Here is a 15515-nt window from a genome sequence, read left to right as displayed (position 1 = left end):
TTTTTCGCTATATTTTTTAAGTAACATGAACCCTTCCATATTTATATTAAACTAGCTTTCCGCCTGCGGCTTCGCCCGCGTTTTCAAAGAAAAACCCGCATAGTTCCCGTTCCCGTGGGATTTCCGGGATAAAACCTAGCCTATGTTACTCGTGGATAATGTAGCTTTCGAATGGTGAAAGAATTTTTAAAATCGGTCCAGTAGTTTATGAGCCTATTCATTACAATCAAACAAACAAACAAACAAACAAACAAAGTTTTCCTCTTTATAATATTAGTGTAGATTTATAAGTATTTAGATATAATTTTACATTACCTAATTCGATAAAATGCAGTTATTTTCAGTAATTATATGAAACGTATTTCAGAAATAAGTGAATATTGACTTTAGTCTATCCAATACGTCCATAGGCTTAACCTATAATTTGTTAAATAAGGTTTGTTTGTAAAAAAATGGGATCAAGACAATATTTGTTAGCTGTCTGATAAATCCAACAACTGGATAAAAATGGCACGAACCGATTCAGGATCTCAACGGTGTGATTTCTACTATCTCATAGAAACGATATTTTTTTATAAACTAAATGTCAGCAATAGATCTTATTATATATATATAATTTTAACTGATGAAGGCAACAAGCAATTCTAAATAATTCCTCAAAACATGTTTTTCATTCATATCATTTCTAAAAACTTTGTTTCTGCTTGTGTCAAAACATGCATGTATTTCTTCATAGTAACATGAAAATCCCGGGCCATCGTTTTTCTTTGATCCGATAACTCCAAAAGTAATTAATAAACGAAAACAGAATCTAGACAATGATTAGTAAACTTTTGTTAAACGAAGAAAAAATCCATCAGCAAGACATATTATTATAGCCCTTCGCGTAACAAAGATGAGCGAATAAACTTAGTTACAATTTCTTCCAACTTGTAAGTATTAACTCGAGAAAAACAACGATTGACTTTGTAGATGACTTTAATAGTTCACAATTTTACGTTGTCAGAATAGAATATTATTGTGTATGCTTACTCTACCCGTAGTTATTATCTAACACTGTGTAATTTAAAATAGTATAAATATAACTATTTCATTATCTAAAACCTAAATAATCTGCCCCCCTAGTCAAGTGGCTTTCTGTTAGCGTAGCGTTCAATAGAATAGACTACGAATGTATGAGATTGACGTAGGCTGTAGATAAACGTATCTACAGGTTACGTCAATCTCATACATTCGTAGTCTATTCTATTGAACGCTACGCTAACAGAAAGCCACTTGACTAGGGGGGCAGGCCCCCTTATATCTCAATAGATATTAATTTTATCTTATTTCATAATATGATTAATCCATATAATATGTAAAGTCAGTACAATAAACAACTCTACATAATTATTAATCGGTCATCATAATATTTTATACTAAAGAGAAGTTAATACAACTTATTCCAGATTACTTTCAACAGTTTACTAAACTGTCCTAAACTTCTTAGACAATAAAAAGCACATAATATAACATTATGCTAAAAGCCGCTCCGACAGCGAATATACTGTCATTAATTATCAAGAAGCACATCGCATTACTCTCGTGACGACCTTCATTTATTTGATTTAACGTGATCCTAAAATACTCAGGTATTTAGGAAACGCTTGTAGATGTTTAACTAGCTCTCGTTCATTATTATTTTAGTCAAAGATTGAAAAGATAAACCGGAACCTTCAGTATTCCCAATTTTGGTTAGGTAAAGTGATAATTAATTTTAATGTACATACATAGTTATAAAATACATTTTTTCTATTCGATGCTTTGCCCTAGTATATAGACAATACAAATACTTACCTATTCGATTTTAAAAATTAAACTTCTTACTAAATTACTTTTAAATCTGATGTAAGAGTCACGACTTTAAATACATTTAATTCTTGGATTTCCAAGTACCTAATGCAGTAATACAATATCATTATAATATTCCTAGTCTTCCTTCTTCATCATGTCTGAAAGTCTGTCAGAGAGACTACCCAATTTAATCTATACCTTGCTTAGAATTTCTAAAGAATGGTTGAATAAAAATGATTGAATTGATTTTCTTCGATTTTTTAATCGAATGTTATGTCAAAAACTTGCAATATCAAACACGGCTAAAAAATAACATTTTTAAAATGGCTGTCAACCGCAGTAACAGCGTAAACGAAATACTGGACAGACTATTAGTCTTCATGCAATAGTCTCTTTCATGAGGGCTCAAACTATATTTATCGAAGCTCCAAAGAGCACAACTCAAAGCCGAATGAAATCAGTGTAATAGCATTTATGATTAATGGATGAGTTTGGCAGCGTATTGGATTACGATGCATCACTTGCTGAAAACCACCTCTTGAAATGATAGATTCCATAAATTTATTACCCGCAGTTTATATAGTAATGAATCAAATTTAATGCAAATTCTAGTAATTAATGGTTTACTTATCGGCTCATGCAATTTGTGTATTCAATCAATTTTCCATTCGTATTATTTGATTTTCATTTAAGCTTTGACTCAAACTCAGACTCAAACTCAAACATTCATTTATTCAATTAGACTACTATTTAGTAGCACTTTCGAATCGTCATTACATAAGTATTTTTAACATTTACCACCGATTCGGAAAGCAGTATCTATGGAGAAGAATCGGCAAGAAACTCCATAGTTGCTCTTTTAAATCATGTCAATATTACATAATATGTAACTTATATCTAACTACATATTAATATATCATAATATGCCAAAGAACTGTCCTGTGGTTTTTACGCGACAACCCTCCATGGGTCTTTATCGTCCATATATTCCTGAATACTGTAGTACGCTCTCTGAACTAGTACATTTTTTATATAAGTTTTAAATTTAGAACTACTAAACTCTTTAATATTGTGAGGAATTTTATTATATAAGCGTATACCTTGACCCATAAATGAATTTTTAACTTTAGCTAATCGGAAAAATGGCATTTCAATTCTATTCCTGTTCCTTGTGCCATAATCGTGTCTATCTCCTACTCTTGTGTGTATGTCGGAGCTTTTGTGTACATGCAAAATATTATTAAATATATACTGTGATGGTACAGTAAGGATACCAGTATTGAAATATAATAAATATTTGTTTCTGAGTAAGGATCTGAAACTGAACGTCCCACGTTTTCATCCCACGCCTTTTATACCAGTTTATTGTTAAGGTAACAAGGTTCTATGTATAATAATGCAAAAGAGGAGAAACGGATTGCTTGCAGTCATAGGTTGATTCACAAGCAAAGAATTGGAAAATAATGAATTTCATATATTTTTTTAATAATTTTATTATTTGATTCACGTTCTTTAATATAATTATAGCAGTTATATTAGGTACTATGCTAACATATACTGTAGATATCACGGCTAATATTTAATACTATGTAGATTTCCAACGCGGCTTCACCCGCGTTTTCAAATAACCCGCATATTTCCCGTTTCCGTGGGACTTCCGAGATAAAAAGTATGTTTTATTCTTGGTCTTCAGCTACCTACATACCAAATTTCAGTGTTATCGGTTCAGTAGTATTTGCGTGAAAGAGTAACAAATATCCATCCATCCTCACAAACTTTCGCATTATAATATTAGAGGGATAATAGAAAGAATAAATAATAATTATAGCTTTGCATAATCGTTACCAAAAATAATATGTATGTTGTGAAAATGTGTAGATACAATTGCATTACATAAAATTATATAAATTGTAGCGCCATTACCAAGAGTTCAAACTGCGGTAAAGTAAATAAAATATCATATAAAGATCTTTTTTTTAAACATAGATGTAAGCATTGTTGAACTTCTAGTTTCTAGTAGTCATAACACCTACGAACGCAACAATTCGAACGAAATAATTAATACAATTTATATAAACTCTACTATTTTTATATACTTAATTGTATTTTCCTTGGCTCTTACAGCATTCAACAATATCATCAATATCGTGAAACAACATATTGTGTGTGCTTAACCAAGCAGAATCATTAATCGATTGATTCAGCGATAATAATTAGAGTTTAGTTAGGTAACATCGTAATCACATTGTTACAAGCTGAGTTTCACACAAATCGACCTTTCTAGAATACTGTACAAGATTGTCAATAAATGTTATTAAGGTAGGTAAGGTTCCGCTGCCAGTCCGTCCATTTGTATTTTTTATAGCAGTGATGTCGATTGTAATCTTATTTCACCAATTAGAATTATTATCAATCTAATCGACCATCAAAGAAATGCGTCTTTTTTTTACTTATAAAATTGTAGTCACTAGAAGACAGTCGCGCGCTGTAGTTACATTTTTCTTGTCAGTAATTTTGCATGAATGGTCATTGAATCAGATTTAGCTAAATACTTATTTCATAAAGGCTATCTTTCTTAATAGAGAAATGTTGAATTACAGACAGTTAAAAGTATTTTCCTGTCTCATGTTTCACAGATACTGAACAAAACATTGGATTTATTCTAATACCTAAGAAGATAATGTACATTTAGATAAACCTCATAAATCAGTGCTTTATTTATGTATCAAGAATATTGTTCTTTCAATCCAAGCTAAAAGAGCTACGGGATAAACATCTCGGAAAGCTCGCAACATTTCCTTAAATATATTTTAATTAGCCTCAAGGATTGAAGCTTGTTATCTTAAAGAGCGCGCCCACGTAAGTCTAAATCTATTGCAGTTGCATTAGAGATACGATTTATTTACCGACTTACATTTGTATAAAGTGTTAGCACTTTTGCCTTTTATCGAATAATAATTTGCAGCAAGCACTACACTAGTCTATATGGCTACTTTCAAATCAACGAAATATTTTTATTTTATAAAGACGTGTTAGCACTTTTGCCTATTATCGAATAATAATTTGCAGCAAGCACTACACTACTTTATATGGCTACTTTCAAATCAACGAAATATTTTTAGGCATAGATGAAAATACTTACTACCTAAGCTTACTACGTATTTTTTGTTGTCAAAACATTCTTCTATAACATGTCAAATGCGTGTCTTTGGTAATCCATATTCAAAGAAAAGACTCGGAAATGAATTCGGTCCCAAAAATAAATTCAGAGTAATAATTTTCTCATTGACATCGTTTCTATTTGAGTATAAAAAATTAATCACAGACAGAATGTCACTGCGGGAAACAGGCCGTTTTTCCGGCATAATAAATAGCTCTCTACGAACGAACGAATTAGCGGCAATCTCATTAACATTACTCTTTTATTCTGAGTACATGATTGATGATAATCTAAAAAAAATCTCGTATTTAAATAACAATTCACAAAAATTATACCAAAAAAAACCCCTGACTTAATTTCATCGGGATTAATTCGTTTCATTTTTAGGTACGTACACTTATTTTTAGTTTTTAATACTGTTGTGTATATTAAATACGGTATAATCCATACTAATATTATAAATGCGAAAGTAACTCTGTCTGTCTGTCTGTTACTCAATCACGCCTTAACTACTGAACCAATTTGCATAAAATTTGGTATAGAGATATTTTGATACCCGAGAAAGGACATAGGATAGGTTGTATCCCGGAAATCCTACGGGAACGGGTTTTTCTTTGAAAACGCGGGCGAAGCCGCGGGCGGATAGCTAGTACTTAATAAGGCTTGAAAACCGAAAACCAGTCGTTATTATTTTATCATTAAACTAATTATTTTTACATTCACTTTTATAGCTTTTCGTGCATCGAAAGCATTTTTAATTTCTCCACATATATCTCATAACGGTTTTGTTTTATAAAAAATTATAGCAATAAACATAATTCGATGAAACTTTATTAAAAGCGGTTGACGAGAAAGAATCCGACCCTGAGCAATTAAAAGACGAATTATCTTATCAATTTTGAATCAACATTTCTCAAGCGAACAGCATCGACATTGCAATGGCACTCCAAGGTATATACAGTATACTGCGATTTCTTTGTCAATTTTATTAATTAATGTGATATGAAAGCTCCATATTTATTTTAATGCATATTTCACGTTCCAGCCAACACAACGATTGCTTATGTGTATTCATTATCCTATTAACTAGTAGGTAGTAAAAACCTTATTTTCTGAAAATATGGCTGAAATAAAAATAAAACAGAAGACACAAAATGTATTGGAATCCTCCAATGGAATCATCTTATCAATTCCTTCAATTAAAATTTCATTTATATAATGCATAAATTCGTTTCAAACAGCAATATTTCATGTTTCTTTGACATTTTCACCAGCATTTCATTTTTTAAACATTTTTCACCGTGAAACATTTTTAAAAAGAACACATAATAATAGCCCAGGACTTAATGTAATTGTAAATACTCTAGTAAACTGTACCTGAAGTGTGTTCATACTGTTTAATGCATAACTTAGCATACAAATTGCATTTTGGGAGAGTTCACAGAATGTCCAGACGCAATATTAATAAACATTAAACAATAATCGTCCAAAGCGTTTACGGAGAAAAAACGTAATCCCAAGCATCTTGAGATAACAGAATAGATTAGATTTTCAATTATCTGAGGTAATGCGACAGTAAAAGAATCTGCGAATGTAATTACGGACGAATTGGATGACGTCTGAAAACTTCTGTGTCAATAGACAAGATGCATTCAAACCTTTCACATATTATCTCTATCTAGAAATTGACATTTCGCAATCTGTTATTCACATCGCCGGTGTTAGTTTTAATACTTTTCTAAAAATGTCTGCTCTGCCAACAGGGTTTCCATCTTTGTTTGAGAATTATATATCTTGGAAGTATTGTGTCATCCTTTCAACGTAAATTCGCCGTCATGCGAAGTTTACACTTGATCTTTGAAAGTTTAAACAGTTTCTTTAGAATACAACTTGGTTTCTTACATTATTTTTATTATCGTGAAAGTTATACAAACATCAAATATTAAAAAAAAATTAAAACTGTGTTAATTTCTACAGTGCACAGTTCTTATACAGAGGTTTTTACCTAAAAGCTCGAACAACATATAGATAATAAAATTAGATATACATGGGCAGTACATACTTTTAACTTAATGACGTCTATGAAAATTGTAGAAAATAAACAAAATAATAACGATAACAATATTATAGAGGATGAAGTAAATCCCTCTTTACCTTATGCGAATATTTTCTTACCTAATCTCACGAATCTACGGGCCCAACACGTAATTGATCGCATTTTCCCTAAACTACATTTACATAAGCAGCATTTAGTATTACCATTGTAACATGAATTATTCATATAATGATATTTTGGAATAAATTTTACAAAGGAAATAGGCACTTTGATATTGCGAATATAAATACCTATAGTTGACTATCATATCTATAAATACTGTTCATGCATTGGCATACTGCATTTACCTACCTATGTTTGAAATTATTTGCTATGTCAGAATTAGAGCAAGCTATTAAAAGCAACAAATAGGCTCATATTTACTGAATTACTATTGAATACAATCCGCATTCACCAAATCTCTTTGTTGCAGGAAACAACAAAAGGAAAATGTGAATGACCCATAGTCACAAAAATTGCGTTTAAAAAATGTGTTCACCTAATATAAGTGACAATGACTCTTCGTCGGTGTGACAGCTTGCCCACGCGACTACGGGAGGCGCCTGTCCCGAGCCCCGACAATACTCGACCCTTCGCTAATAAAATATCTGACTCGAACACCGTCCCAAATTTCAAAGACACGCTCGTACGGGATGAAGTTATAGCCACTTGGAAATCCCTACACACAGACGTAAACCAAATAAAAAATGGCCATCCAAAAAATGATTTGCCATGCGATGATACGGTTAAAATGGAATCTATCGCGCATAGAATTCACACATACAATAATAGACGGCAGAAAAAGATTACTTATGACAATAAACATATATCAATCGCGTGTCAAGACGTCGATCGTAGCTCATCTTTTCCACTGGACGTGGGCCAAAGATGTCCGAATGATAGACGGGCGAGTACGGTCCGCAGAAGGACCTTACTGGAACGACTTCTCTCCTGGCGCACTCCAGAGTGCGACTGTCAAGGACGCTGCGTGGCCAAAGCTCGACAAACGAAGCCTCGGACTTCTATCCTGTGCACATGTGGAGTCACAAACGCGAATGTCGCGAACAAACAGAACAATTTTGCGGAACGCGGTCGCTCCAAAAGTGTCGGTTATGAAGTAACCCGTGAGATAACACAATTCCGGCGGTTAGTGCAGTGTTTATGTTACCCATACTTGACTTAGCTGTTGAGTAATCTTAGCGGTTAAGTCAGGTATTGTTTAATTTAATGTGTGGTGTATTAGGTGCGCTAGTGCGGGTGCTACTGTAGGCGCTGAGACAGCGGCGGCGCTGCGGGCCCGCGCCGCTCTCACGCTTGCGAGACGGTACTACCCTGAAGGTGGATGGGGCTGGACTATCACCGTCGTTGGAACGATAGTGCAAATCTTATCGCACGGCCTGCAACTTGGTGGCGGCACGGGTGCTATTGCATGTACCGCTTCTATCAAATATCATGTGCCTCCTCTTTATAGTTATGGTGAGTTATTTTGTTTACATTAATAGCAATTTTTACTACTTAAGAAAAATTTGTATCCAACTCTACAAATGACCTATTTATAAATTTTAAGGGATAATACCCAGGAAATTAATTAAATTCTCTATTTATAACCGAAAATCCTCTTGTAAGGCAAACCATCACAATAAAACGAGATAAAATGCAAAGTTGTACAAACTTGATACAAACAATAAGCTGGAGTTCAAGTAATAATTCACAAATTCAAAGGCTTCGTATTATTATTATACCACATTATTCATTCATGCTTCAAAAGATTCTTTGGTCGTAACAGTGACTTGAGAAAAAGTTAGTTTGGTATTAAAAAGTTGGCGCTAAAAGATAACATTTAAACAAATTGTGAACTAACAATACAAAAACGTCATGCTAGGCGTCAAAATAACGTTCTAATCACTTTGATCTTTTTTTGTGTAGTTGGTTGGGTGAGACAAATTTATTTTGTATGTAGCCAAAATTTACACACAAACACAATAAAACGATACTGTTTTGAACGCAACGGTGCGGTGGAAATAAAAAAGCGGATATCGCTTAAAATGTCAGAACTGCAGTACATTTCTTTAAAATGTTCAAGGTTTTACGGTAAGGATAACCTACTCCAATTCGAGATAACAGGATCCCGTCCCTAATGAATTTGATAAGATTAATTATCTGCCAATCAATGAGGCATTTTCGGTATCCGCACTTTTTGCTTTAAATTTCTTGTAATGATTATCGATTGGTCAATCGAATAATTTGTAAATAAATTACGTACTTAGTTTAGTATCGATATGGTGAATGCATGAAAAATCAAACGAGTTTATAATATGCAAACTGCACTGCATTTAGCACAGATTTTATTTTATAGTCTTTTTATGTACAATTTTAATTTAAATCTATTGAAGGAAGGAAATTCATGGAATAATTTAATAAGTTTAACAAGAGCCAATTATATATCAAAATAATATCAATAAAAAATTATTCAATTTTACTGCTACAATTTCTTAAACGGACCTTAGTTTATACAATACAAACGTAATTTCCGAGACAAATTTTATTGATGTACATTATTAATACAAATAACCATAGAAGTGAAAAAGGTCTAGAGTGTAGTACTACAATGCATAAATCAAGAAGATCTGTTGCTCCCTGACTGAGTTAATTGAGACAAAAATAATAAACAGAAACTTTCAAAGATTTATATTGATGGATAACCGCTGCGATGAAGTTATGGAGTCGCCGACCTTTTTACCAATATCTCGCAAACAATGAAAATAATTTAATAATAAGTAATGAAGTAACATGCTGTTTAATGAAATTTATTGATACTTACATGGCTGAGTTTATACGAGATTTTTGTACGAACCAGTGCCGAAAGTTATAAAATGGTAATAGCGACATCTTTAAATGTTTTTGCTCGTAAAAATGTGGTTTTTTATTTTAAACAGTTTTGTTTCTTTGAGGAAGGTGACGCGCTGGAAATCCTGTACTTAGCTTATCTGGAGGAACATTATTTACGATCTGCATTTTATATGTTTACAGACTATATTTCATACGTAGGGGCATGTAAAATATTCGTCCTTGACTTTCATGCTCTTCAGAAGAATAGTTGTTACTTAGTTGATAATATATATATTTTTTTACAATGAAATATGTCATCTACTGATTTTAGACGTTGAAGGAAAAAAGGGAACTTTTAGATTGATTGCATTAAATATTTCTTCACTTAATTAACAACAGATACCTACTAAAATTATGATTGATAATAATATAAATTTTAAAGTGTTATTTCAGTGATCATTAAATTAATATTTCCAAAAAACAAACAAGACTATGCATAATTAAAGTATTGCAGTAAAATAATTACTTGTTTTTATATCATTACATATCAATATCATTAGGTACTTAATTTCGTACAATGTATAGGTATCTACTTAAGATAAGTACTTATACTTTGTAACAAAGATGAATATGGAACTCAAAACAATAATTAGAGTTTCATTCTTCCGATATTTTTGTTAGAGTTAGTATTGTTGTATCAAAGTCTACTTAATATTTACTCGTGTCCGTATGCTTTCTACAGTAGCTTGTTAAATCCTGTATGTCACTATGAACGTACTTTGATTTGTATATATTGATACTACGCTTGATACTATACCTACAGTTTATAAATGTAATTAACTACTTCCTTGCATATTTTAAAAGTTCAACTAATTCTAGTGCAAATCCATCGTGCCAATCAATATAGAGGCAATCTACATGAAAAGCAAAACAAAAAACAACACAAAGTTAACAACGGATAGAATTTATTAATTCGAGACGTTAATGGTTTTACTTCTTTACATTAGCGAAAACAACGTATTACATTCCAAAATCTTATAAAACATTTTACGAAAAGAAATAACATCACATCTCGAAGGGTGTAAATTCGCCGCATTTGATATTTTCAACACATGTTAAAAAGTATACCGTATCTTGCATATAAATCAAAATGCCAATAACACCGCATTACACTGTCTGCGAAATATTGAAAACGTGACATGATTTTCTTTAGATAATTCATAGACAACATTTATCATTTTTGATTTTATTAAGATATTTTAAAGAGATTTGATTTGGGAATAAACCCAGCAATTTGTACCAATCTCAGACGTTTTAGGTTTTTCGCCTATGCATGTGTGAATGTGAACACAATATGTTTAATACGTTATATAGACGTCAAAGTCTTCATTCTTTATTAATGAATAATATGATGTACTGACTAAATTTCCATTGAAACTTATATTTGCACTTCGATTAATTGACACGAAGGTGTCTTTCTCATTAACAAATTTAGCTCACAGTTACATGTACTAAACATTAAAGTTCCTACTTATAACTTATGTAGAGATACTCTAACACAAACATAAAGGATTAAATATTACACTCTTAAAAACACACTAGTATTAAGTATTTTTTTTATAACAATACTTCTTACAAAAAAATATCAAAGCAATGTAACTCAAATCCTAGTTGGCATTAAAGTCTGGGTTGACATGTTCTCAGTATTACTGTCGGAGAGAAAGAAAGTGTCAAAAATTTGAAGCTTGCCAAGAAAGTTTCACCAGACGCTTATTCTGTACACTGTCTATAATATACATATTATGTATATGTATTTTTGTTTATCATCATTCATATATTGAATAGATTTAAATTTATATGGAATTAATATTTTTTTTCTTTACTTTTTTAATTACTGTTCTGTTTTACTACTAATTTAATTATTAATATTATGTATTATGTAGTATTTAAATATTAATATTTAATCAATCTAGAAGATTTGTACAAGACTTCAAACAAACGATTCCTTTGAACAAATAAAGCTGTAACGTAATTATGATAGAATTTATCAAACACCGGCCGAAATGTAATGAAATTGTAGAAATTCAAATTAATAAGCATATGTAAAACTACTACAGTTATAAATTCTTGTCCTAAGAATATTTTTATTTGTCCCATTCTTAAGTAAAATGTTTCAAACTCAAAAATATAGTCACGATTTTTGCGCCATACTGTCAGATAGCAATCGTTGATTTTATATTTTAGATTTCACATTTTTGGTATTCCAAAGAATTAGCCAAAATTTATATATGCTATATATTTATTTACGAAACATAATTATTTCTCGAACACTTGTAGGAACAGGTACCTAATTAATAAATGTATCTAATCATTCATATAAAAAATAAAGTAATATACGAGATTTTGTCTAAAATTACCGAGGCAGGGTGAAATTCATAACTTGCAAAGCTCATAATCCCACACTAGGCCGGGTATTTCATCATTTCTAAACCGCCTGTTTCCTTGATTTATGAATCCTTGAATACACTCTCAGCTGATTACCTTGTGTAGTGCTAACGACCAACTATTCATAAAAGGTATTTTGGTGGCACAAAATAAATTCATACGCAAAACAGAAGCGTTGCCAACCGCTTGATTTGATTGACGTCGGAAAATATGAATCCGCTTTATTTCGTTATAAAGTAAAACAACCACTCAAAACGTATTGTTCAAAAATGATTGGTAGTTCATATATTTTATTTTACTATCATTGTTATATTCCTCTTCAATTAGGTTGATGATTAATTAATTAATACCAAAATAATTGTTTTTAAACTGATAAAATGAAACGAAATATTCACATTCATTTGTTGGATGACTATACAGATACACAATCTGTCAGAAGTGTTTGAATAAACTTTGAAGTTTCAAAAACATACATACTTTGATTTACGAAACATTTAGTTGATAAAATTTAGACTTAGATTAGTTTACACTGCAGAGCTAATTTTAAATTCTAGTTATATTTATTTAAACTGTTAATATTGTAATTTTGTGGGAGTCGGTGCCCGTTTGCAGTCCTTACTTGTAATAACATAAAAATGTCAAATGTCTGCCTGATTGCCTTCATTTGATATGAATCGATAGAGGCATGATAGCGATATATCATGACTCTTGTCCGACTAAGAGCTAGCGCGCACGAGCAACTTTGTCTCCGCAACTATTTTGTCTCTCCCATCAATTTGTATGGGGAGTTGCGTCGCTACGTGCGCGCACTTTCATACTAGCCCATAGGCGAGAGAGACAAAATAGTTGCGGAGACAAAGTTGCTCGTGCGCGCACTGTCTAAAGGAAAATCCTAAGAACGAGTTTAATACTACATTAGTTGACACACTTCTGTGAATTTACATCATCTTTGACATTAATGGTGCCTATGATTAAACTACTTACATAGTCAATTAGGCACAGCTTATTAAGGTTTTATGCTAAATATTTATATGGCATAATCTTGGATTACTTTTTAACATTCGTGCAATTAAAATGTTTCAACTATCTTTGATCGGAGTTATGTTATCACAAGAAGCAGTTTGGCGCAATGTTATAGTCCTAGTGTATAATATTTAACAGAACATAGAAGATTTTTAATTTTCAAATTTGATACTGCACGATAATACTTAGGTATATATGTATTTACTATCCTACTTGCTCTCTGTTCACAGATTTTAGAAAATAGTTTATCTACAAGAACCCATAGGCATTCGTTTTATAAAATAAAGTAAAGCCTACGCCAAATCACACCTAATTAATACATGTTTCGTTGCACCTACGTCACCTATAAGTAGATATAACCACATAATATCAATATGTCACGTAACTTCATACATGAACCTTTTGCGAAGTCATCTTGCGTAGCTTCTGTGTTGTGTTAACGCTATTTTTGGAAGAGATTGTTATCCCTCTGTAAATACAGTCGGTACGGCATATTTTGATAGGGAAATTGTTTTCGAGATTATTTACATACATCAATCGACATTGTAACTATTGTTTGGTATATAGTGATTACTGTTGGTAATATTTGTAAATATTTAGGTACTCTAGCGATGCGTGTTACATCGACCAAACAACATAGGTTCGGATATATAAATTATAAGGCTGTTTTACAAAACTAATGGAATAAATCTTCGAGTAAATAATAGACTAAAATAGTACTTGCCACCACTGTTTACACAGCTTGAATCAGCAGGCTGTTATCAATTCTTTAAGGTATTGTTTGTACTAAGAAAGAGAATAAGCACGTAAGACGACCTGTTTAGAATCTTGAACGAGAAATGTAATGGTACATAACGACTACATACGGAACATGAATACCACATTATGGCTCGAACACCTGTTTTAAATATAGATGCTATCTATGTAAATATCTAATAATAAAAATTGCAATCCTTTATACATCGTAGCCTTGTGTTCGAACGTTTGTGGAATGGTTTCTCTATCGAAGCGTTTTTTATTATTTATTTATTTATTTATCCTTTATTGCTCTTAGATAACTAAAATATGAACTTAATCTAATTATAAATTAAAACAAATGGCGGTCTTATCGCTAAATAGCGATTTCTTCCAGACAACCGGAGTACGGAAGGAAATTAGTTAGAGGAGAGGGATAGGGCAGAGCATAAATATAATATGTAAGAATATAATATAAAGATATGTATAAATATAATATATATATTCACAAAAGTATAGGAAAGAATAATTAAAGCCATAAAAACATGATAATAAATATATAAAGCGACAAAGATATAATATGTACAATATATAGATTATTAAGTACCTAAGTACGACAAGAAGAGTGATAGTTATCGCTTACCATTATTTTAAACTTATTCAATGACTGTGCCTTTTTTATTGGCTCAGGTAAAGCGTTCCACAATTTAATAGCCTGAACAGTGAATGAAGTATCGTAGAAACGAGTAAGATGTTGAGGCATTCGTAATCGATACATTTCAGTGGAGCGAACTGGTTCATCATTGTTTCCCCTGAAGACAAATTTTTCTTTTAGGTATTTCGGCATCTTTGGGTTAAACATAACCTGATAGAGAAGATGCAGCACATGAGCATCCCGGCGAAATCGGATCGGTAGCCATTTGAGTTTAGACCGGAACTCAGATACATGGTCATATTTCCGTAGACCAAATATGAATCGTATACAGAGATTTTGTAGACGTTCGAGTTTGTTCATTTGATCTACGGAGAGATTGACATAACTCACATCGGCGTAGTCAAGTATGGGCAAAAGGAGGGATTGTGCTAACAGGATTTTAGCACAATCCCTTATAATCACTCAAGCGTTATAATCACGCAAAAGAAAATTGTTCACTTATAACGTAATTTTGTTTATCTCTTATTATTTCCGGACTTGTAAATGTTTTAGGGATAAAAGGGTTATGATAGGGATAGGTCTGCTTAGTAGCAAAAAAACGTTCGAGAAATATTCTGGCGACTACGCCATGAGGAATATTTCTTTTAAATGGAGTAACGTACCGGTTTTATTAAATGGAGATAAAATATCATGCGGAAAATAAACTGCGCATGATTACATTACCTCCCTGTTCTGCATTA

At 31.9% G+C, this 15515-nt stretch overlaps 1 protein-coding gene across 1 annotated transcript in view; it reads left to right on the top strand.

Annotated features, from left to right (window-relative positions):
* The window catches only part of LOC149482828 (uncharacterized), a 96187-nt gene that overhangs the window by 12446 nt on the left and 68226 nt on the right, over positions 1-15515 (top strand). Inside the window, exons 2-3 of the mRNA XM_089703610.1 lie at positions 7522-8234; positions 8332-8564. Of these exons, the coding sequence (XP_089559736.1) occupies positions 7603-8234; positions 8332-8564 (865 nt within the window). The 5' untranslated portion in view covers positions 7522-7602. The remainder of the gene's footprint in view (positions 1-7521; positions 8235-8331; positions 8565-15515) is intronic.

This window comes from Colias philodice, chromosome 14 (genome assembly GCF_061535455.1).
Source record: "Colias philodice isolate Cphi_HAF_F1 chromosome 14, ilColPhil1 Martin Lab GWU primary, whole genome shotgun sequence".
NCBI classification, from domain to species: Eukaryota; Metazoa; Arthropoda; class Insecta; order Lepidoptera; family Pieridae; genus Colias; species Colias philodice.
Note: the sequence above shows the minus strand (reverse complement) of the source record. Positions and strands in the feature narration are given on the sequence as shown.